Source organism: Rutidosis leptorrhynchoides, chromosome 8, assembly GCF_046630445.1.
Source record: "Rutidosis leptorrhynchoides isolate AG116_Rl617_1_P2 chromosome 8, CSIRO_AGI_Rlap_v1, whole genome shotgun sequence".
NCBI lineage: Eukaryota > Viridiplantae > Streptophyta > Magnoliopsida > Asterales > Asteraceae > Rutidosis > Rutidosis leptorrhynchoides.
Genome location: NC_092340.1, coordinates 63,317,072 through 63,340,071, shown reverse-complemented (window position 1 = coordinate 63,340,071; position 23,000 = coordinate 63,317,072). Strand labels below are relative to the sequence as shown.

General features: G+C 31.5%; 1 protein-coding gene and 1 non-coding gene across 2 annotated transcripts; one reads left to right on the top strand and one right to left on the bottom strand.

The window, feature by feature from the left end:
• Positions 1 to 3,576: 3,576 nt before the first annotated feature.
• Positions 3,577 to 14,620, top strand: LOC139861758 (binding partner of ACD11 1-like). Its single transcript, XM_071850262.1, has 8 exons — positions 3,577 to 3,743; positions 3,843 to 3,946; positions 4,058 to 4,133; positions 11,779 to 11,850; positions 11,926 to 11,988; positions 12,686 to 13,017; positions 13,554 to 13,677; positions 14,244 to 14,620. Exons 1-8 carry the CDS (start codon positions 3,738 to 3,740, stop codon positions 14,262 to 14,264), a joined length of 798 nt encoding a protein of 265 aa, XP_071706363.1. The 5' UTR covers positions 3,577 to 3,737; the 3' UTR covers positions 14,265 to 14,620.
• A 7,774-nt stretch (positions 14,621 to 22,394) lies between these two features.
• On the bottom strand, positions 22,395 to 22,501 carry LOC139865103 (small nucleolar RNA R71). Its single transcript, XR_011764630.1, has one exon. It is a non-coding gene; the product is annotated as a small nucleolar RNA R71 (small nucleolar RNA).
• Between the last annotated feature and the right edge of the window lie 499 nt (positions 22,502 to 23,000).

Genomic DNA, 23,000 nt, shown 5'->3' with positions numbered 1-23,000 from the left:
TGAATGCTCACGTATCAATATTGTGATTCAATATTGCAGGAAAGTACATAGACGCAACAGAGATGATAAACACTAGGTTTGACTTGCGAACAATACCCATGAACATTACCCATAACCTCCATAGCTATAACCCATATTTTCCTTAGCTCTGACTCATTTGAAAACTCGATTTGAAATTATTTGGTCATGACCTCGTCGTAGTATTTTATGTATAATACTAATAATGTTACTAATAATAATTAGATTATTAATAATATTAATCTTAATCTTAATAATAATAATAATCTTAATAATAATAATAATAATAATAATAATAATAATAATAATAATAAATAAATAAATATTACGGAGTATATATCTATATCTGTGTAAATATGTGTGTGTGATATTCGTTCGAGCAAAAACACTTGAATTTATAGTACCTGGCCAGTTGTTTAGCCCCATGCGATCGCATGGTTTATAGGTGCAATGGCCATGCGATCGCATGGCCCCTTTTTCCAGCTCAGTATGTTTTTGTCCATAAGCTTGTCGACATATTTATTAATTATATATATAATATAATTAGTTTATATAATTAATTATATATTATATTAAATTCACGTGCATAGTGGACTTGAAATTTTCTTTCCGATGACTCGTACGTTGTCACTCGACTAATGTCCCGGTTCCGGTTTTTCGAACGTCCTTTCGTACGCTGAAAAAACTTGTACTTTACGTTTCGTGAGTCGTACCTTTATCAAAAATTAAACTTAATCATTGATAAACTATGTCACTCGAAGTGTAGCTTTAATCAATTAAGTGCTTTGGTTATTTGCTTCTATAAAGCATCGTCTCGTAGTATATATATATATATATATATATATATATACATACATTTTCATTTTAAAATAGTATTTTACTGTAGCAAAGTTTTTTTACTGTAGCAAATAGTGATTTTTGAAAACACTGTAGCTTTTCGGGTACTGTAGAAATTCAAAAATATTGTAGCAAATTAGTGTTTTACTGGTTCATCTTAAACGTTTTAGTTAACTTATCTAAATATCAATCGAATCAATAATTGAATGTTACTAACGTTTACTAAATAACTTGAAATTATATATATATATATATATATATATATATATATATATATATATATATATATATATGCACATTAAGTTATATATATATATATATATATATATATATATATATATATATATATATATATATTGTTCGTGAATCTTCGAGAACAGTCAAAGAATAATTGATTACATGAATATAGTTCCAAAACTTTCGTGACTTAACATTACAGACTTTGCTTATCGTGTCGAAAACATTAAATCATTTAAAGATAAAGTTTAAATTTGGTCAAAAATTTCCGGATTGTCACATGGTATAACCTCAAACCCTTTTCATTTTATGGAAAAAAAATTCTTGTTGTAGGATGAATGTAAAACATGATTATTAAACTTCATAAGACAATGGAGAGTCTAGAGATACTGTATCATTTTTCTTTATTTGCAGTATAATGTACAATACATGGATCATGACTTCGATCACCATTAAATTGATTTAATCTAGGCAAAATTTTGATTTTACTTTGTTTTAAATTGTTTGAATATCAACACCATGCTTTTCTGATCAGGTTACCATACCTTGGATTATATTCATAGTCATCAAAAATTAAAATACTAACATAATCTAAATTTTGGCAAAACGCTGCCGGTACCACCATTATTCATAAATCTCACCCTTAAACTCATGCAATCAATTTTCAAACGTTTATCGCCGGTACCGTGGGCTTTTTTTGCATTCCGCCGGCAGATCGTCTAAAAGTGAAAATTGAGTCTGACATGGGTTAGATGAGTAATTTTCTCTAAACTTCTGTGTTGCCTTCCTAAAACTCACTAATAATTTTTTAAAAAGATCAGATCTTTAATGATTCTGCATAAGTGATGTTAAAAAATTATCAAACATTTGTGGTCCAAACTTATGTTTATATTACTGTGTATGTAGTTAACATGACTCCAACACTACGGAGTACAAGCGTTTGATAGTTTGGAATGAATTGATTTTTTAGTTTAATTAGTTGAAGATTACGTGAACAGTCCTTGTGAATAGTTTTTACGGACTCAGTTAACCTTCGTTAGGGTGAGGGATGAATTTGGGACTTTAAAATGCTTTTAAGGATGAAAAATGCAGAAAATAAAATACAGGGATGAAACGGGCAAAATGTGCAAAATACAGGGATAAAATGGGCAATTTTGTCTTTAAGTCATGTGGTTGATTTGTAGTAAATGAAAGTTTTGTGGTTAATTTGTAAAAATGAAAATTTTTGTTAAAAAGTGTGAGAAGTTCTGTGATTGATTTGTAAAAAAGTAAAAAAAAATGTGTGTTAATTTAAGTTGTGTGGTTGATTTGTAGTAACTGAAAAAATTTGTAGTTAATAAAAGTTTTGTGTTTGTGTCGATTTAAAAAGGTTGAAAACTATGCTATTTATAATTGTGAGTATTAGAAGAATGCTTAATTAATTAATATATAATTAGGTAACAACTCGCGAGATCACGAGATATTACTAGTTTCAAAATTTTATTTAGAAAATGCTCTTTAAATTGTACAAGACATCACGAAATTTAACTAAATGATCTCTTATATTTTTTAAATTTATAATTTTTTTTAAAAACAATATTATATTATATGACACCACTAAATTTAACTACTAAATCATATTTATTTTTTAAAAACAAACAAATAAAATAGCATGTAAATATAATTTTATCGAGACCCATCGAATACGGATTCTTGAATCGCCACCGTATATAATTAAGGTTCATGCAAAACATAATGTCATTTTGTTGTCACGTCCGACCATTATCTATTGACAAGATTAATTAGATGTGATGTTCGAATATTTTTATCCTTTGATGAATATAAGGGATCACACTCTATACTTTATTATTAATCGAGATAAATTCAGATAATAATTATTTACTCCTACTTTATTTGATTAACCAACTTTGTCCCACCATAGCAACCATAATTTAAGTCTTTAAGACTTTAACCAGTATCACAGCCTCTGCCACTTGGATATATAGTTGGCTACTTGGCTAAAATAAATGGAAAACACAAAAATCCAACATGTGGCAAATAGCTAAAGCCTAAAGACATCTCTTATAAAATAAAATTTAAGTAATAAACTTAAGCTTACTTGGAAGTACATCCCATCCCATCCCATCCCATCCCATTCATATGTGAATTGTGATTTTACTATAAATAATTTTCTATACTGGTAAATATATTTGGTCAATGGAATGGATAAAATAAAAAGTGCACTTATCTTTTTATCATATACACTCTAGTAATTAGTAAATCTGAGTAAAATAATATGCTTGAATTATCATTATCATACTTAAAAATAAAGAAGCAAAACTGAAGGGGTATATCGTACAGAATGAGTAAAAAAAGGGCCAATAATATAAATAAAAATGGGAGTAGAAAGCAACACATCAGCTAGAATCTTGTGCCTTCAAAGCTTTTCAACCCTTATTTTTTCTTATAATATATTAAATATTAATATATAAATTTGGCGAAATATAAACATATTGCCATTCATTCATCAATTAATTCATCATCATCATCATCATCTTCAAATCTTATCTGTAATTGTAATTGCTTGATTACATACTACTTCTCTCTCTACCTGAATACACATACGCTTTTGTATCTATTTTCATTAATCCTGTTTCATCAGTAAAATGCAGGTGAGTTTAACTCCTTTTCGATCCGTATGTATTAAATTTAGTTCTATATTATCATAATTTGATCGTATATCTATTTTTCCTGTTTGTATACTTTATCAGACAAGAACAGTACAAGTAGGTCATCTTTCAGATCTAGCAACCGAGAGAGAAATTCACGAGTTTTTTTCGTTTTCTGGTGAAATCGAGAACGTTGAGATCTGCCTGTACGTAACTTCAATTTCAACCTTAATAATTTTAATTACGTCTAATTTACTGTTTATATATTTTTTTAGTTATACGTATTGTTCTGATATAGATGCTTTTTATGATCACAGTGATTCACAACAAAAGAAGACTGCATTTGTGACGTTTAAAGATCCTAAAGCTCTTGAAATTGCATTATTGTTATCGGTAATAATTCTCAATTTAGTTATTCCACTGTTAATAATCCAATAATTAATTATTGAATTATTGCATTTGTGACGTTTGCAGCCCTAGTCCTTGTGGTATATCAACTCTGAATGATAAATTTAGTTTATCTATGTTATAAGTAGTTGTTAATATCAGATTAGATTAACTGTAAATTGAGAAGTAGATATTGGTATTTTTAAAACAATAGTTATATGAATATTGATATTGATATTGATATTGATATAAAGATTGAAGGAGTTTTTTTTTATTGTGAAAGTAAAAGTAACTAATACAGGAGGGTAATTATGTTACTTTTGTGTTTACTCGAGGGTAAAAAATATTGAAAGTGCCTTACATTTCATTTTAATGGTCCGTGGACGATTTATTTGGACGTTGTGAGATATCTGAATTATGTGTTTTCACCTTATACTGTATGTTGTTGCCTTTTGAAGACTTGTGTACTGGAATTTTATCAAATGTTATATTATACAGTTTTTTAAAGTTTTTTATGCATATGAGAGTCTGTCGTAGCTGGAACGAGCTGGGAAATTCATATCTGAGGTGTAAGTTTTCAAAGTTGGGTATTTTCTTTTAAATACGTGCAAAAAGAGTTTTTGAGCTCTAGGAATTTCTAAGGGGGAGAATTTGCAAGTTTCGAGTCAACAAACTATGACCCGAAAAAAATAGGCTGCATATTTATTCCACTTCGCACAGCGGAGACTTGAGTACACCAACAAAATTCCGAGATAACTGCCAAAATATTGAAGTTGACACTCAATTTTTGCTGACCAGCCCACTTTCGTCTCTATGTTGGATAGATGATACCACAAGATATGATTACTTTAAAACATTGTTTATACACATCATGGGTCCACCATTACCACTAATTAGTTGTCTTGATGATTTTGAGCACTTCTTGCTTATTCTTTCATACATCTAACTCAATTAAAGCAGTCAGGTTTAGTTGACCTTCGGTTGGGATTTTTTTTTTCTTCCTAGAATTATTCTTTATGTGTTATAATTCAGTAGGCTTATAACTACCTTTAGTGGTTTGATTCTTGATATAATTCAGTAGGCTTATAACTACCTTTAGTGGTTTGATTTTTGATTAAGAATACTAATAATGAAGTGTAAGAACAAAGAGGATAATGGAGAGAAAGAAAGAAACACTTTGTAACTGTGAGAAATGGTGCAAGTTTAATGCTTGCATTCATGGCTATTTATAGCAAAAATATCACAAGTTTAGGTAATACAATAATATTACTTTTGTGCATCAATAATTGACTATCCATTTATATAATATATATTCTATATTATAACACTCCCCCTGGATAGCAATTTTGTTTGTTGAAGATCAACTGTAAGTTACTGCCTTGTTAAAAACCTTGCTATAGAAAACCCAGTGGGAAAAAACTTTAGCTAAGGGAAAAAGAGTGCAGCATGGAGTTGACTCCCCCTCAAGTAGACATCGCTTCAGCCGTTACATCTTTTGAACATGTCTCATGCCAATGTTATGAACGTGTGTTCTGAAAATAGCAGTTGGAAGTGCTTTCGTGAAAAGATCAGCAGAGTTTTTACTGGATTGAACATATCTCATTTCAATCTGTTTGTTCTTAATGAGATTTTGAGTGTATGAGAAGAATCTAGGAGGTATGTGTTTTGTTCGGTCACTTTTGATATACCCTTCTTTCATCTGTGCTATGCAAGCTGCATTATCTTCATAGATAGTTGTTGGACTTTTATCGCGTTCTAGTCCACAAGAATCAGTAATGAGTTGTGTCATTGATCTCAACCAAAAACATTCCCGAGTAGCTTCATGTAATGCAATCACTTCGGCATGATTTGATGATGTAGCAACAAGTGTTTGTTTTTGAGAACGTCATGATATTGCAGTACCTCCATTTAGGAATACATATCCAGTTTGAGATTTAGCTTTATGTGGATCAGATAAACAACCTGCATCTGCATAACCAACCAAATCTTGTTTTGATTCGTTAGAATAAAATAATCCTAAATCAGTAGTTCCTCGAAGGTATCGAAATATGTGTTTGATCCCATTCCAGTGTCTTTTGGTAGGAGCAGAGCTGAACCTTGCCAACAAATTAACTGCAAAAGAAATTTCAGGTCTTGTACAATTTGTAAGATACATAAGAGCTCCAATTGCACTAAGATATGGTACTTCTGGTCCAAGAATATCTTCATGATCTTCACATGGATGAAATGGATCAGCTTCAACATTGAGTGATCTAACAACCATAGGAGTACTTAATGGTTTTGCCTTGTCCATATTGAAACGTTTCAAAATCTTTTCAGTATATGTTGTTTGATGTACAAGTAAACCATTAGGCATATGATCAATTTGTAAACCAAGGCAATACTTGGTTTTTCCGAGATCTTTCATTTCAAATTCTTTCTTTAGAAGTTTAATGGCTTCATGGATCTCTTTATTTGTACCTATGATGTTAAGATCATCAACATAAACAGCTACGATCACATATCCGGATGTTGTTTTCTTAATGAAAACACAAGGGCAAGTAAGGTTATTTGTATACCCTTTTGCTTATCAAGTAATCACTTAGTCGGTTATACCACATACGTCCCGATTGTTTTAACCCATATAAAGATCTTTGTAATTTAATCGAATACATTTCTTTGGGTTTTGCATTTGATGCTTCTGGTACCTTAAATCCTTCAGGTATCTTCATATATATATCACTATCAAGTGATCCATATAGATAAGCAGTCACAACATCCATGAGATGCATTTCTAAATTTTTAGAAACTGCCAGGCTGATTAAGTATCTAAAAGTAATTGCATCCATAACAGGGGAATAAGTTTCTTCATAATCAATTCCTGGTCTTTGAGAAAAACCTTGAGCTACAAGTCTAGCTTTATACCTTGTAACTTCATTTTTCTCATTTCTTTTTCGGACAAAAATCCATCTGTATCCTACAGGTTTCACATCTTTAGGAGTGAGAATGATGGATCCGAAAACCTTTCTTTTATTGAGTGATTGTAATTCAGCTCGTATTGCTTCTTTCCATTGAGCCCAATCATGTTTATTTTGACATTCAACCATAGATGTTGGTTCTGGATCATCATCATTATTCATGGTCATATGCAACATTAAATGAAAATTTCTCATCAAGATTTTTCATTTCATTTCGGTTCCATAATATTTTTGAATATGCATAATTGATTGCAATTTCTGTATTGACATCATCAATCTCCTCTGCAGTAGGAGTACTGATTTGTGGTTCTTCTTGAACACTTTCTTTTACTTCATTATCAGCTGATTTTCTTTTTCGAGGATTTTTATCCTTTGAACCAATTGGTCTTCCACGTTTCTGACGTGGCAAAGATTCATGAGTGACGTTATTGCCAGCTTTTGGAATTTCAATTCGAGCTGGAGTATTTACTGCTGGTATATATGATTTTGTCACCATTTTTGTATTTGTAAATGCATCAGGCAATTGATTTGCAAGTTCTTGTATATGCATTATCTTTTGAACTTCTGTCTCGCATTCTTTTGTACGAGGATCAAGATACTTTAATTGAGGTTCACACCATGAAACATCATTTTCTTTATTTTTCATTTCTCCCCCTAATCTAGGGAACAATGTTTCATTAAAATGACAATCAGCAAAACGTGCTGTAAAAACGTCACCTGTCATAGGTTCAATATACCTTAAGATTGAAGATGTTTCATATCCAACATATATTCCCAACCTCCTTTGAGGACCCATTTTTGTACGTTGTGGTGTCGCAATTGGAACATACACTGCACAACCAAATGTTATAAGGTGGGAAATATTTGGCTCTTGACCAAAAGCAAGTTGTAGGGGGGAATATTTATGACTTGCACTCGGTCTGATGCGAATCAATGCAGCAGCATGTAAAATTGCATGACCCCATATAGATACAGGGAGTTTTGTTCTCATTATCAATGGTCTAGCAATTAACAGTAAACGTTTAATCAGTGACTCGGCTAAACCATTTTGTGTATGCACATGAGCAACAGAATGTTCATCAACAATCCCTATAGACATGCAATAGTCATTAAATGCTTGAGATGTAAATTCACCAGCATTATCAAGTCTCACCCTTTTAATGGTGTAATCAGGAAAATGTGCTCTCAATTTAATAATTTGGGCAAGAAATTTTGCAAATGCCACATTACGACTTGATAACAGACAAACATGAGACCATCTGCTAGATGCGTCTATTAGAACCATGAAATATCTAAATGGTCCACATGGTGGATGAATTGGTCCACATATATCACCTTGAATTCTTTCAAGAAACATTGGTGATTCTTTCTCAACCTTAAGTGGTGAGGGTCTAGTTATCAATTTTTCAAGAGAGCAAGATGTACATGGAACCATTGTATCATGATGGATTTTTCTATCCTTTAGTGGATGTCCATGAGTACATTCAATAATCCTTTTCATCATTGTTGATCCTGGATGGCCTAATCTGTTATGCCATAAATTGAATACACCAGGATCAATATATTTTTCATTAACTATCATATGTGTTTCTGGTACATTTATATGTGTATAATGTAATCCAGAACTAAGTCTTGGCAGTTTTTTAACCACATGACTCTTGTCAGTGATACTTAAATATTTCTCATTTTCTGTTGTCAATGACTGATAATCATACCCATTAAGGTATATGTCGGAGAAACTTAATAAATTTCTGCTTGACTTGGGAGAAAATAAGGCATCATTTATTAAAATTTTGTACCATTTGGTAGTATGAAAATTTTCCTTTCCCATCCCTTTTATCAAGTTAGCAGGTCCCGATATTGTATGTATAGTTCCTTCCGTTGGTTTTAGATCAATAAAATATTTCTCGGATTTAAGTATAGTGTGTGTAGTTTCACTGTCTGCTATACAGAGATCTCCACCACTTGATTGATGTTGTATTCCAGCAAAATTCATATTGAACTTCATATATAAGAAATAAATAGTGAGTACATTAATATTACACAATATTTTACACGCAAATAGATAGTACTGAAACATTTAGCAAACATAATGACAAAGACAGACGATATTAAATCGTTTATTTTTCGAAAGACACATAACAACTTTAACATTCAAGAAATCTTCATATAAATCAGATGGTTTCTCAGTGACTGTTGGATCGAGGTTATTCACAAAGTTTCTTTCCTTTTCTTTATCTTTCAGCGAATCCTGATACATCTTAACAAGATGTTTAGATGTTCGGCAAGTATTAGCCCAGTGGCCCATTCTACCACATCTGTAGCAAGATTCTTCAGAATTTTTAGAAGAATTTTCTTTAACATCTTGTTTAGTGGGCTTGTTTTGTGGTTGATATTTATATTTTCGTGGATTATTATTTCTTTGACCACCACAGCCACGACCACGACCACATCGACGCCCATTACCATTACCATAAGGATGGTTTCTACCATAGTTATGCCTTTTGGCATGATGATGGTGATGGTTATTATAACCACGACCTTGCCCGCGGCCTTGTCCCTGTTTATAATTATTTGCAGTATTTGCTTCAGGGATTGCAAGTGTACCAGTAGGACGCGATTGCTGATTTTTCATTAATAGCTCATCATTTTGCTCTGCAACTAAGAGATATGAATTAAGTTCAGGATATGAATGATGATGGTGATGGTTATTATAACCACGACCTTGCCCGCGTCCTTGTCCCTGTTTATAATTATTTGCAGTATTTGCTTCAGGGATTGCAAGTGTACCAGTAGGACGGGATTGCTGATTTTTCATTAATAGCTCATCATTTTGCTCTGCAACTAAGGGATATGAATTAAGTTCAGGATATGTTTTGAACTTTAGCATTCTCAAATTTCTTTGCACTGTGATGTTTGCAGCATTCATTGTGGAGAAAGTTTTCTCCATCATGTCTGCATCACTTATTTCATGTCCACAGAATTTAAGTTGTGAGCATGTATTATATAGAGCTGAGCTGTATTCATTTACTTTCTTAAAGTCTTGGAACCTTAATGTTCTCCATTGTTCCATAGCAGCTGGAAGTAAAATTTCTCTTTGATTATTGAATCTGCTTTTGAGTCCTTCCCATAAAACATGGGGATCTTCTACAGTCACATAATTATTTTGTAAGCATTCATCAATATGTTGATGAATAAAGCAACATGCCGTTGCTTGTTCTTTTTCAGAACAAGTGTTGTTTTCATTTATGGTTTCAAGAGTGCCCATTGATTTAAGATGCATTTTTTACTTTTATAACCCATGGCATGTAGTTGTTTCCAGTTGATTCTAAAGGAGTAAATTTAAGCTTTTTCAGATTCGACATTTTCTATTATCAAAAATTAAAACAAACAACATGATAAATTAGAGTCAATTTATATTCATAAGTATATAAACACTAAACATAAATTTAAGATAACATAATGATAAGTAGGCGACAGTGTCGACCATGTGTAAGCAATCATAAATAAATGTTATATAACAGAAATATAAATATTAGTAAACATAAATGATAATTAGGCGACAGTGTCGACCATATAAATGTTAGATAATAGAAATATAAATGTTAGTAACATAAACGACATTGTCGACCATATATTTTTCAGGTGGTATAACCGACCATATATCATTTAGGTGGCAGAGCCAACCATATTTAGTATTAAGATTATCGTGCTGATAACGTGTTATAATTCAGTAGGCTTATAACTACCTTTAGCGGTTTGATTCTTGATGTTATAATTCAGTAGGTATATAACTACCTTTAGTGGTTTGATTCTTGATTAAGAATACTAATAATGAAGTGTAAGAACAAAGAGGATAATGGAGAGAAAGAAAAAAACACTTTGTAAGTGTGAGAAATGGTGCAAGTTTAATGCTTGCATTCATGGCTATTTATAGCAAAAATATCACAAGTTTAGGTAATACAATAATATTACTTTTGTGTATCAATAATTGACTATCCATTTATATATATATATATATATATTCTATATTATAACATTATGGATTATTTTTTCCAAGATTATTTCTTGTGTCCTAATTTATTAACTTTCTCCATAATGGACATATGGATGGCTTTTGAGTCTGGGAGTGAAAGTTGGTTATTATTTGTCACCCAACTAAAAAATCTTCTTGTTTCTATAGTTTTTAATCATGTTGGCGTGGTGATATCTTTACCATCCAAAAGCAAAGGCAGCACGAATGTTTATCTTATCAGTTTATCTAAATGGCTTTTTGCCAATGAACTTTATGATTATTTTATCCTTCTATTGAGTTTTGTTTTATTATCTTTTAGCAACTTCAATAATATCAGTAGTATGATGTATTACTTGCTAGTTGCGGTCGCTATTGCATAATCTTTTGGCATTCTTATGGGCTAGCTATATGGACTCCACTTTATCAACAGTGAAATGCTTGTGAAAGATAACGTAACATCAATATGTTTTCCACCTTTACCCCATATGGTGACTAGACATATATTATTTTCTTGATAATTTAGCATCCAATGATGGACTTAAAAAATACTAAGGACATATGGACAATATAACTTATGGAATGGCAAGGGACTAGCTATATTTTCTTTAATGAAAAGGCAGATATATAACATACTATATCATAAAAATTGGTCGTTTTATATCTTGTTTACTTTTTAAAGGGAGCAACCATAGTGGATCAGATTGTTAGCATTAATCCTGTGGAAAATTATGTGCCAAAACCTGAGTTTCGGGTAAGTTTATTACTTGGGTTTGTCAATATATATTTTGTGTAATTGAAACTTATTTTGCGATGTTTTCTCTTGCAGGAAGTTCTCGAAGTAGATAATACTATAAGCATGGCCCCTGAATATTCTTCACCACATGCAGAGGTAATAGCTTACACACAAAAGTCTAGTCAACTTTTTAATATAAGTTTTAATTTGCATCTTTTTCTCATTCTTTTCTAAAAATTGTTGGATGTGATTAGAAAGATTTATCACTAACTTAAGTACTTCATCAAACTTGAAATTGACAATCTGCCTTCGATAATTTGTAGAGGCAAGATGGACCTTTTGAGTAGTGACTTCAAACGTATAATCTTTTTGTATTTGCCTTGTGGGCCTATGTGATTTCCTATTCATGGAGTGTTAAACTTTTTAGATATATTTGAATTAAATATGATTAAGAATACAATTCAATGTTATTACAATAAGTCAATTATAATCCAACTCTTCGATTAAAAACTAATCTATAGGTTGTATGAGTTTAAAAATACACTTTGGGTGACTTTCGACCTATATGACCTGTTTTTCTTTTAGCTAAATTACTTGGTGTGTCGACTTTGAGATTGACACAACCAAAATGGACCCTTCCATAAGTAAATACTTTGAAGTTATCAAGTCATATAAATAAAAGGCTTTTTATACAACGATTCACCAATCTAATGTGCTTGTTTGAATATAACTGACAACTGATTCATACTTGATATTACCTTCACATATTTCTTTAATCATAAAATCATGAATGGACGACCTTGAATTATGTAAATTTGATTAGGTAACGTTGAACTTCTTACCTATTAAACAGACAAACAGTACTTCTCCTCGAGTGTACTTGAGTAAAGCACAAGACGTTGTTTCAACTGTTTTGGCAAAAGGTTCAGCAATTAGGCAAGATGCTGTGAATAAAGCTAAAGCGTTCGACGAAAAACATCAGTTAAGAGCCAATGCATCTGCTAGGGTAAATTCATTCGACAAAAGAGTAAGGCTTACAGAGAAATTTAACGTTGGGGTCTCTGTAGTAAACGAAAAAGTCAAATCTGTAGATCAAAAACTTCAAGTGTCAGACAAAACAATGGCTGCTATATTGGCGGCCGAAAGGAAATTAAACGACACAGGATCAGCCGTCAAATCAAGCAGGTTTGCAGAGCTCGTTTCTTGTATCTTTTTCCCTATGTACTTTTCCTAACACTCCATAAATTTGTGCAAAAAAGAATCTGTTTAGTTTTAGCATGAAATTGTTAAGTTTTAGCATGAAATTGTCACGGATATCGAGGTAGTCAGAACATAATTCTGTTAGGTGGTATTTGTTTTTTAAGATGTTTTTGTCTGAAGATATGCGGACTATGTATGTAGAGAAGATGTGGCCTAAAGTTCTGTATGGTTAATAGTGAATACCTTTTGTTTTTATGTATGCAAAATAACTTAAATCATGTCTGCAGCACTTAGAAGCATATTTCTAAGTCTGCGAGCATTTGCTGGCAGAATAAGACATTATTTTATTTTAAGTCTTCAGAAAAACAAACAGTGTGCAGTGGCGCACAGACATAAGACATAATAAGATCTTGAAAAACAAACACTTTAGTGTCCATTATTCAGGGTTGACTAGCCATCAGTTTCCTTTTTTTCTTTTGTTAAACCTTATTGGCTAACTAATAAAGCTTTAAACTTTATAGGTACGTGACTGCTGGAGCTGCTTGGCTAAACGGGGCGTTTGGTAAAGTGGCAAAAGCTGGGCAAGTTGCAGGAACAAAAACTAGAGAAAAATGGAACATGGCAGTCTCAAATATGACTGCAAAGGTATGATTTTGGTGGGTTATTTCAAACTACAATTTCATCTTAACAATGTTATCTTCCATGTAAGGGATGATATGCAACAAGAACAACAGAGTTTGCAAAAGGTTTCAAATGGGCCATCTAACTATAAAAATGTTAATGAAAGCCAATAATAAAATCCGAGTAAATGATTATTATACATTTTTTTTAATCTAGATCCAAAAATTTTAATTGCAAAGTAAAATAAAATCCAGGCTATATTTTCAATACTCGAAAGGCATGATCAAAAGTTAACCTTAATCGAAATTCGATCTGAAAACTCAAAATGCACTGAAGACTTGTACATTAAAGTGAATCTAAATGACCAAAAGTTCAAAGTTATTTTGTTCAATACAAAATGTCCAATTGGAACTAAATGATCCTTATATATGCGCAATTACTTGTCGATTGTTATGAAAGTTGGAAACTTAAAAATATGGGGCATTAAGTATTCAGTGCAACACTATGTTTAGAATATTTAGAAAATATAGATTATGAACATCACTGTTTATATGATATGTATTAAATTCGCGAAATTATTTGTTTTGCAGGATTCACCAATTGCTGCATAAGCAGAGTTTATAGACAACTGCATTCTTTTCTTCAAATTGTATGGGGTTCTATATCATTAGAATGATTATTATTGAGATTTATTAGTTAGATATTTCAGATTTGTAAGCTTGGTGTGTTGAGTTGAATATACTTCCTTGTGTGTAGTACATGTTTTATAGTCTGTTGTTTAGCAGTTTGTGATTCATTTGTTAGTTATATTTGTTTTTGTATGCTTGTGTAAACTTTAAGATAGTGTGCCTATAAGCTCCTCTAAATATTCAAGTGTGTATCCAAATAAGAAATAAGTAGTGATGTGAATTATAGTAATTTTTGTCTTTCTAAAAGAAAGCGCTGATGTTAACATTTGAAGCTGATTCTCTTTGTAATAGAATGCAAGAATGCTATGGAATTTTTTTTTTTTTTTTTTGAATTAGGTTTTACATTTTTACAACGTTGTTTGTGTTAAGAGGCTCTTGATTTATCCTTATTTATTATTATTATTATAGTCCTTTGGCTTTACCATTTTGTAACTATATATGTGTTTGTATTGTCATGGGATCAAGAAAATAATGAAAGTTAACATGGTACGAGCAATACGATCTAAGTTGGACCACTATTTTCAATAGCAACCACCTAGCCATATCTGCCTGCATGGCTATGTTGCTTTACTTTCCCTTTTTTCCCCCCTTTACTTTGAATAATAAGAATAATCGGCGTGGGGATGAGCCGCCTAACTCAATTAGGTTCCAAACCCCGAATAAAAAAGAAAATGTGTCAGAACTCTTTTTGTTGCGTTGAAAAAGATTGTTATCGATGACAAAAGTTGTGTATCAAAGTATTGCTCAATCCTTGGGCAAAGCAAGTCACGACAACGTTACAGGAAAGGAAAAATAATCCTTAGGCAATGCATGCCACGACGTCGTTATGGAAAAGGAGAAAGCCGAAACAATATGCATTTTTATAAGCGATTATCAGTCTAATTCATGCAATAAAGAAAAATAATGATCCAGTTTGATCGTCCGATCCTCTCCCGCTCCAACTGCGATGTTAAGAGGCTCTTGATTTATCTTTATTTATCATAGTCCTTAGGCTTTACCATTTTGTAACTATATATATGTGTGTTTATATTGTTTTGGGATCAAGGAAATAATGAAAGTTAATAGTTTGAATGTGTGTTTCAATTTGCTGTTTTTAAACTTTTATTTTGTTCTCTGTAGATCTTTTTGATCACACAAAGTCATCACAAGTTTTCATCGTCAACCAAATCCAATGTCGGTATCTCGATGGTGTCTCGACGGGAAACCGCTGTTTTGAATCATCATCGGCCTTCAAAGTTAAATAGGCGACACTGAATTTGCACTGAACCACTACCCACTCCCGACTGAATTAGACACCGAACCATTCTACACTTTTGCCTTGAGTATTAAATTACACATGTTTTGGAAGACACTGAAACTAAATAACGAGTCCAGTGTCACGACTCCTAGTGCTTTAAGTATTTACATTTTTCTGACTCAATAATCAATAAATCTCTTCAAATTGCAATTTTCAACCAACCCTAAATTGATGTGATTCAAATAGTAAATAAGCTTATACACGCAAACTTGAGGGAAAAATCTCCTGCATCAAACCTCTTTTTTTCCCTTGCAACATCCTCATTTAAAACACACTTATTTCTCATATAAAAAAAATAAAAATAAAAAGAACTATCTAAAATTGGCATGTATCAGCTGTTATAATAACAAAAATTAAAGTAGGTATCTTTACGCAACAAAACGTGAAATATATGTACACCTAATGTGTTCATCATTCTAACATTTTTAGTCGTGCAAATTATATCCAAATTGACAACTCCTTGTTTTAAGTAAAAAGAAACAAATATATCATTTGCCATAAATTGATTAAAGAAAAATTTATACGAATGGTACATGTGATTCGTATCAAATTACAGATGATCTATGCGTTTTTCTAAGATGGATGATCCTTGTAGTTTTCACTTGTTACGCAAGTAGTCCCTATCACTAACATCCATTAATTTAAAAATGTAGTTTAAGTCAGCCACATGGTGTGAAGATAATTTAAATCATGTTTGAGTGAAACTAATTGAAGATGAAGCTTATAGCTTTAGTTTGTAGCTGAAGCTTATTTTTAAATCTATAAGTTACACCTTACTATTTTCTATTAATGTTTATTACAGTAGCTAGAGCTTATGACTGTAAATTGAATGAAAATGACAAGAATAATATATGTAACATGTACAATAATACAATAATATAATATAATGAACGGCTCTATAGTAATTTTACATTCTAGTTGTGGTCAAATTATGTACCATTAATGAAAAATAGTGAAATTAAGTGTTCTAGAATGATAACACTATCACATTTATAACAATAACAAATATGCTATTAACTTTAATATGCTATTTCAACATGACTTTGTGAATGAACATTGGATATGGTATTTACACAACTTTTTGAATCATAAGTAAACTTAAATAATAAATAAAAAATTTCTCAACAAAAAGTGTGTAGAGTCAATCCCCACCAGAACCCATTTCACCCATTCTACTGTTCATACTGTTATAACTTATATAAACTATACTCAGGCACAAACCTTGCTTTTCACTTTAAATGGGTTCAATCATCAATGTTCCTGGAACTGGTCATGACATTGTGGTACCATGGAACCCGTAATCAATAAGAGGTTTGGCAACATCTTCTGGCTCTACTCCAGCAATAGTCTGAAAGTGACTTTAGTCTCGATATCTTAGAATAAACAAATGAAAGAAGCTTGATCGTAAATAAATTTCACCTTCAGTGGTCTCAAATAAACCCTAAATTAATGGGCAACTGTTCCATTCACACCACGAAAAAGAATTGAATAGTGAGACTGCAAAATCGTTTAAGCTAATAACAGACCTTCATATAAGATCATATATGTTGGAATTAAGTAAACAAATTAGATAAGAAAGAACGATATGCACCTGAATGTATGACCTGTTTTCGATATTGATTGAATGTGTTACATCTCCGATTGTATTTTTTACGAAATATGAATCCATTGTTAACCCAATTCAATGTGAAACCATGGATAAAGATATAGCAATATTGAAATTAAATCTGTTAACCCAATTCAATGTGAAATCCTAGATTGAGCGACTTTCAATTTGAGTTCTCATGATCGATTTTCGATGAGGATTTTGATCTAGCTTCTTGTGAATGAATGTAAGCTTCTTTGAACCCTATATGTTAATTTTCTCCCTGTGTTTTTTAAATTAAAGGACATTTTGGGGAGTTCATGAATTAAAATTGATTTATTAGTTAATAGAGTTAGACAATTATTTTGGACCATTAGATGAAGGGGTATGTGATAGGTTTTTTTTATATCTAAGGGTTATAAAGGAGGTTTTAGAAACAATTATTGGCTAAAAATGACTCTCTTTTAAGGTATATAGTGATGTAACTGCCATAAGAGATCATACAACTAGAAAAATGAAAATTTTCAAAGATTAATATTTTTTGTTTAAAAAACTACCCAGTCGTAAAAATATTATCTTCTTACAATTGTATTTGGGATATGTTCAATAAATGAGTAAATTACACTGATGGTCCCTGTGGTCTTTGTTAAATTACGTCGCTAGTCCCTAACTCTTAAAAATTATATGCTTCGTCCTGTTGTTTTAAGTCCAAACGGCGGTGGTCCCTGTGGTCTTAGTTAATTACGTCGCTAGTCCCTAACTCTTGAAATTTATATGCTTCATCCCTGTGATTTTAAGTACAAACTGCAGTGGTCCCTGTGGTCTTGGTTAATTACGTCACTAGTCCATAACTCTTAAATATTAAATGTTTGGTCCTTGTGGTTTTAAATCTACTTTATTATTACCAAAAACTTATTCATTAATATCTCTTTTCATTTCCAATACAAATACAATCTAGTTTGACTGAATTAACAAAAAATATACATGTGTTTATTCGACTATCAAATATCTTAAAATTCGTCTTTTTATTCTTACTTATTACTTTAAATGTAGTCTTTTATAGTTGTAATAACCCGTCTTTTTCCGTTCACTTTCCGTTTAATTATTTTAACGTCCGTTATTTAACTATAACATCTCCCGTTTACTCTAGCGTATTTAAGATAATTGATAATGCTAAAAACGAACATATATTTCATAGCATTATCCTTCAAGAAAGACAAGCTTTTGGTTGCAATGGTTCTATTTACAAGTGATATTCGTTTAAATAATAAAAGGTGAAGACAAAAGACAGATTCGACGATTTGAAGACGCAAATGACCAAAACGCTAAAAAGTACAAAGTACAATCCAAGAGGTTCAATTAATTGATGAGAAACGTCTAAAAGTTACAAGAGTACGAGCCGCGAAACGCAAAGTACAAGATATTAAATAGTACGAAAGGACGTTCGAAAATCCGGAACCGGTACATGAACCAACTATCAACGCGCGACGCAACGAAGCCAAAATGACAAGTCAACTATGCACATGAATATAATATAATATATAAATAATTCTTAAAATTATATATATATATATATATATATATATATATATATATATATATATATATATATATATATTATATTATATTAAAAACTGTCGGCAAACTAGCAAACAAGTGAATGTGAGCTGTCCCAGGGGGCCATGCTATCGCATGGCCTGGAAGAGCAATTGCCATGCGATCGCATGGCAGCTAAATGATGGTCAGGTCCTATAAATAGCCAACGAATTCGACGAGTAATGTACACATAATTCAATCTCTCTCACTCTCAACATATATTTATATTTATATTTTAATTTTAATTTTAAGTTAATAATAATAAGGTTATAGTGGCGAATGTTTTAAGTTTGTAAGTCGAAATTCTGTCCGTGTAACACTACGCGATTAATACTCATTGTAAGTTATGTTCAACCTTTTTAAATTAATGTCTCGTAGCTAAGTTATTATTATGCTTATTTAAATCGAAGTAATCGTGATGTTGGGCTAAATATTAAAGACAGGGTTATTGGACTTTGTACCATAATTGGGATTTGGACAAAAGACCGACACTTGTGGAAATTGGACTATGGACTATTAATGAGCTTTATATTTGTTTAACTGAATGATAGTTCGTTAATTTAATATAGAGATTTACAATTTGACGTATCTATAAATAACCATATACACTCGATCGGACACGATGTGCAGGATATTTATAAATACTAATAATCGTTCATTTAACCGGACTCGGGGATGGATTAATAGTCAATAGACTCATTAAAATAGGGGTGGATTACATACAAGGACACTTGGTGTAATTGATAATAAAGTATTAAAACCTTGGATTGCACACAGTCGATAACCTGGTGTAATCATTAACAATGTATTAAACCTTATTACAGTTTAAGTCCCCAATTAGTTGGAATATTTGATTTCGGATATAAGAATAATTTGACGAGGACACTCGCACTTTATATTTATGACTGATGGACTGTTATGGACAAAAACCGTATGGACATATTGAATAATCCAGGACAAAGGACAATTAACCCAGGGTAATAAATTAAAATCAACACGTCAAACATCATGATTACGAAAGTTTAAATAAGCATAATTTCTTTATTTTATATCTTATCGCACTTTTAATTATCGTACTTTTTAATCATCGCAATTTTATTTATCGTCATTTTATTTAACGCACTTTAATTTATCGCACTTTAATTATCGTCATTTACTTTACGCTTTAAATTAAGTTATATTTATTTTTAATATTTTACATTAGGTTTTAATTGTGACTTAAGACATAAAATCGACAAACCGGTCACTAAACGGTAAAAACCCCATTTTATAATAATAATACTCCTTATATATATATATATATATATATATATATATATATATATATATATATATATATATATATATATATATATATATATATATATATATATACAAGTATAGTTTTAAAAAATATAGCGTTAAACTTGGCTAGCTCCCCGTGGAACGAACCGGACTTACTAAAAACTACACTACTGTACGATTAGGTACACTGCCTATAGTGTTGTAGCAATGTTTAGGTATATCCACTCTATAAATAAATAAATAACTTGTGTAAAATTGTATCGTATTTAATAGTATTTCGCAATAAAAATATAACTATTTCGTATACACCTCGCATAACATCAAGTATTTTTGGCGCCGCTGCCGGGGACCCGAAAGCGTAACGCTATTAAAAAAAAAAAATTAGTTTTTAAGTTATTTTTGTAAAAATATTTTTCATATAAATATTGAAATACAAAAATATAAAAAAAAAGTATATATATCTATTTAAGTGTTTAAAAAAATATATATTTTTAAAAAGTATACAAGTATTTTTCTTTAGTTTTTAAAAATTTAAGTTTACTTTAATAAATTTTACTTGTATTAATTTGTAAAGATTAAAAAGTAAAAAAAAATTAAAAAAAAAATAGAAACTGAACCTGTCGAGTTTTGGGCCTGCATACCCATCTGAGACTGCAGGTCATGCGACCGCATGAAATTATAACATACACTCCATGCGATCGCATGGAGTGATTTGACAGCCCAGGTACCTCTGCCGACACAATTAGGGTTACGTAATTAATAATAATTATAATAAATTAAATATTAATTAGGTTTTTAATTAAATAATAATTAGTTTAAGTTTTAATTAAATTTGTATTTTAAGTTTTAATTAGTTTTAAAATTAATACTTTTATAAAATAATAATATAAAAATAACATTTTTATAAAAAATTTATTTTTATAACTTTAAGTTTTATTTTTATATTTCATATCTTTTTATTAGTTTATTTCGTAATTTGTATTTTTATCATTCGTAACTAGTTTTAAGATATAGTTTTTGCCGTAGTTATTTTTATTTCTAGATTTTTAGGCTTTGCCGTAAAATCCCTTAAGTGCTTTTTTTTAGACTAAGATTTAGGTGCTTTAGAATTTTGCGACGCTGTTTTAAAATTTTAGTGCCTTTTAAGTTATTGTCGTTTTGGATATAGAATTCCTTTTAAGCTTTAATACCTTTAGACGCAACTTTTAGTATTTAGTTTTTAGACTTTTAAGTTTCGACGCTGCATTTTATTATTTTTCGACGCTTATTTTTTCGACCTTTTATTTTTCGACGCACTCTTTTTCTTTCTTATTTCTCGACACTCTAGTTCTTAGGACATAGAATTCTCTTTATTTTCTTTAAATTTCGACAAAAAATTATTTTAAGCAGTTAAATTGATAGACATCCAAAATTTTCTGGTTCGTAGTAATAGTTGGATTTGTTAGTGGCGAGTTGTGGGCTTCCGATTTAAAGGGTCCTGGCTACCTGCTGCATCTATTGGCTATTCGAAACGTGGGCAAAATCAGGAAAGTCTATTAATTTGATAGCTTATATAATTTTTATCTTTATAACTAATAGGATATTCTGTGAATGCACCGAGCAAAACGTTCACCACCTTTCATACGTTCACCACCTGTAACTCGATCAAGACATCTAGCCAATATTGTTGCCGTTGATTTTTCTTTAGAATCGTCATCTAGTCGACCAAGTACTCCAATTCAAATTTTCGATAATCCATTTTTTTGAACCCGACCTCACAATTGAGAATCCGGAGGATATTCAGGGACAATTCAGAGATCATGAACCACTAATCATTCCTCCTGAACCACAAATCACTCATCCAGAGATTATCGAGGAAGAAACCATTAAGTCAGAATCCTCTAGTGATTCAGATTCAACAAACTCAATCATGGAAAATCTGGAACCTCTAAGTATGGAAGACCGAATGAGGGCTAAACGCACTGGCCAAGGTCACGCAATTACTCAACCAGACATTAATGCACCAGATTATGAAATCAAAGGACAAATCCTACACATGGTAACTAATCAATGCCAATTTGGTGCTCCGAAGGAAGATCCAAATGAACATCTTCGAACCTTTAATAGGATTTGTACTCTATTCAAGATCAGAGAAGTTGAGGATGAACAGATATATCTCATGTTATTTCCCTGGATTTTAAAGGGAGAAGCCAAAGATTGGTTAGAATCGTTACCTGAAGGGGCGATTGATACATGGGATGTCTTAGTTGAAAATTTTCTTAAACAATTCTTTCCGGCATCTAAAGCCGTGAGACTTCAAGGAGAAATTGTTACGTTTACGCAAAAGCCAAATGAAACTCTATATGAAGCGTGGACAAGATTTTGAAAATTGTTGAGAGGATGTCCTCAACATGGTTTAGACACTTATCAAATAGTATAAATATTCTACCAAGGATGCGATATTACTACACGAAAAGACATCGATATAGCAGCTGGTGGTTCCATTATGAAGAAAACCGCAATTGAAGTTTACAAAATTATTGATAACACTGCTTTCCACTCACATGAGTGGCATCAAGAAAAAGATATCGTCAGATCATCTAGAGTTTGAAGGTGTATAGGTGTATTGTGTAGGTGTATTGTGTAGGTACGACTAGGGTTTGAAGGATTTGAGACGTGTTCGGGTGTTAAAGTCTTGTACGCGGGAGAAGGGATCAGGTCGAGTTTTGGGTCGCGACGCGACAAACGAGGCCGTGGCGCGGCATTCTATTGAAATTTAGATCAAAAGTTAGTTATAAAATGATCTTAGACTTAGTCAAATGTCGCGGCGCGACATTTAAGGCCGCGACGCGGCATACTGCACGAACTGGCACCAGATTCTTGTAATATTAAATGAAGTTCAAGGGCAATTTGGTCT

Coding starts and splice junctions, on each gene's coding strand:
- LOC139861758 (XM_071850262.1), top strand. Junction 4,134..11,778: donor AAATTGCATTATTGTTATCG/GTAATAATTCTC, acceptor TACTTTTTAAAG/GGAGCAACCATAGTGGATCA. Junction 13,018..13,553: donor TCAGCCGTCAAATCAAGCAG/GTTTGCAGAGCT, acceptor TAAACTTTATAG/GTACGTGACTGCTGGAGCTG.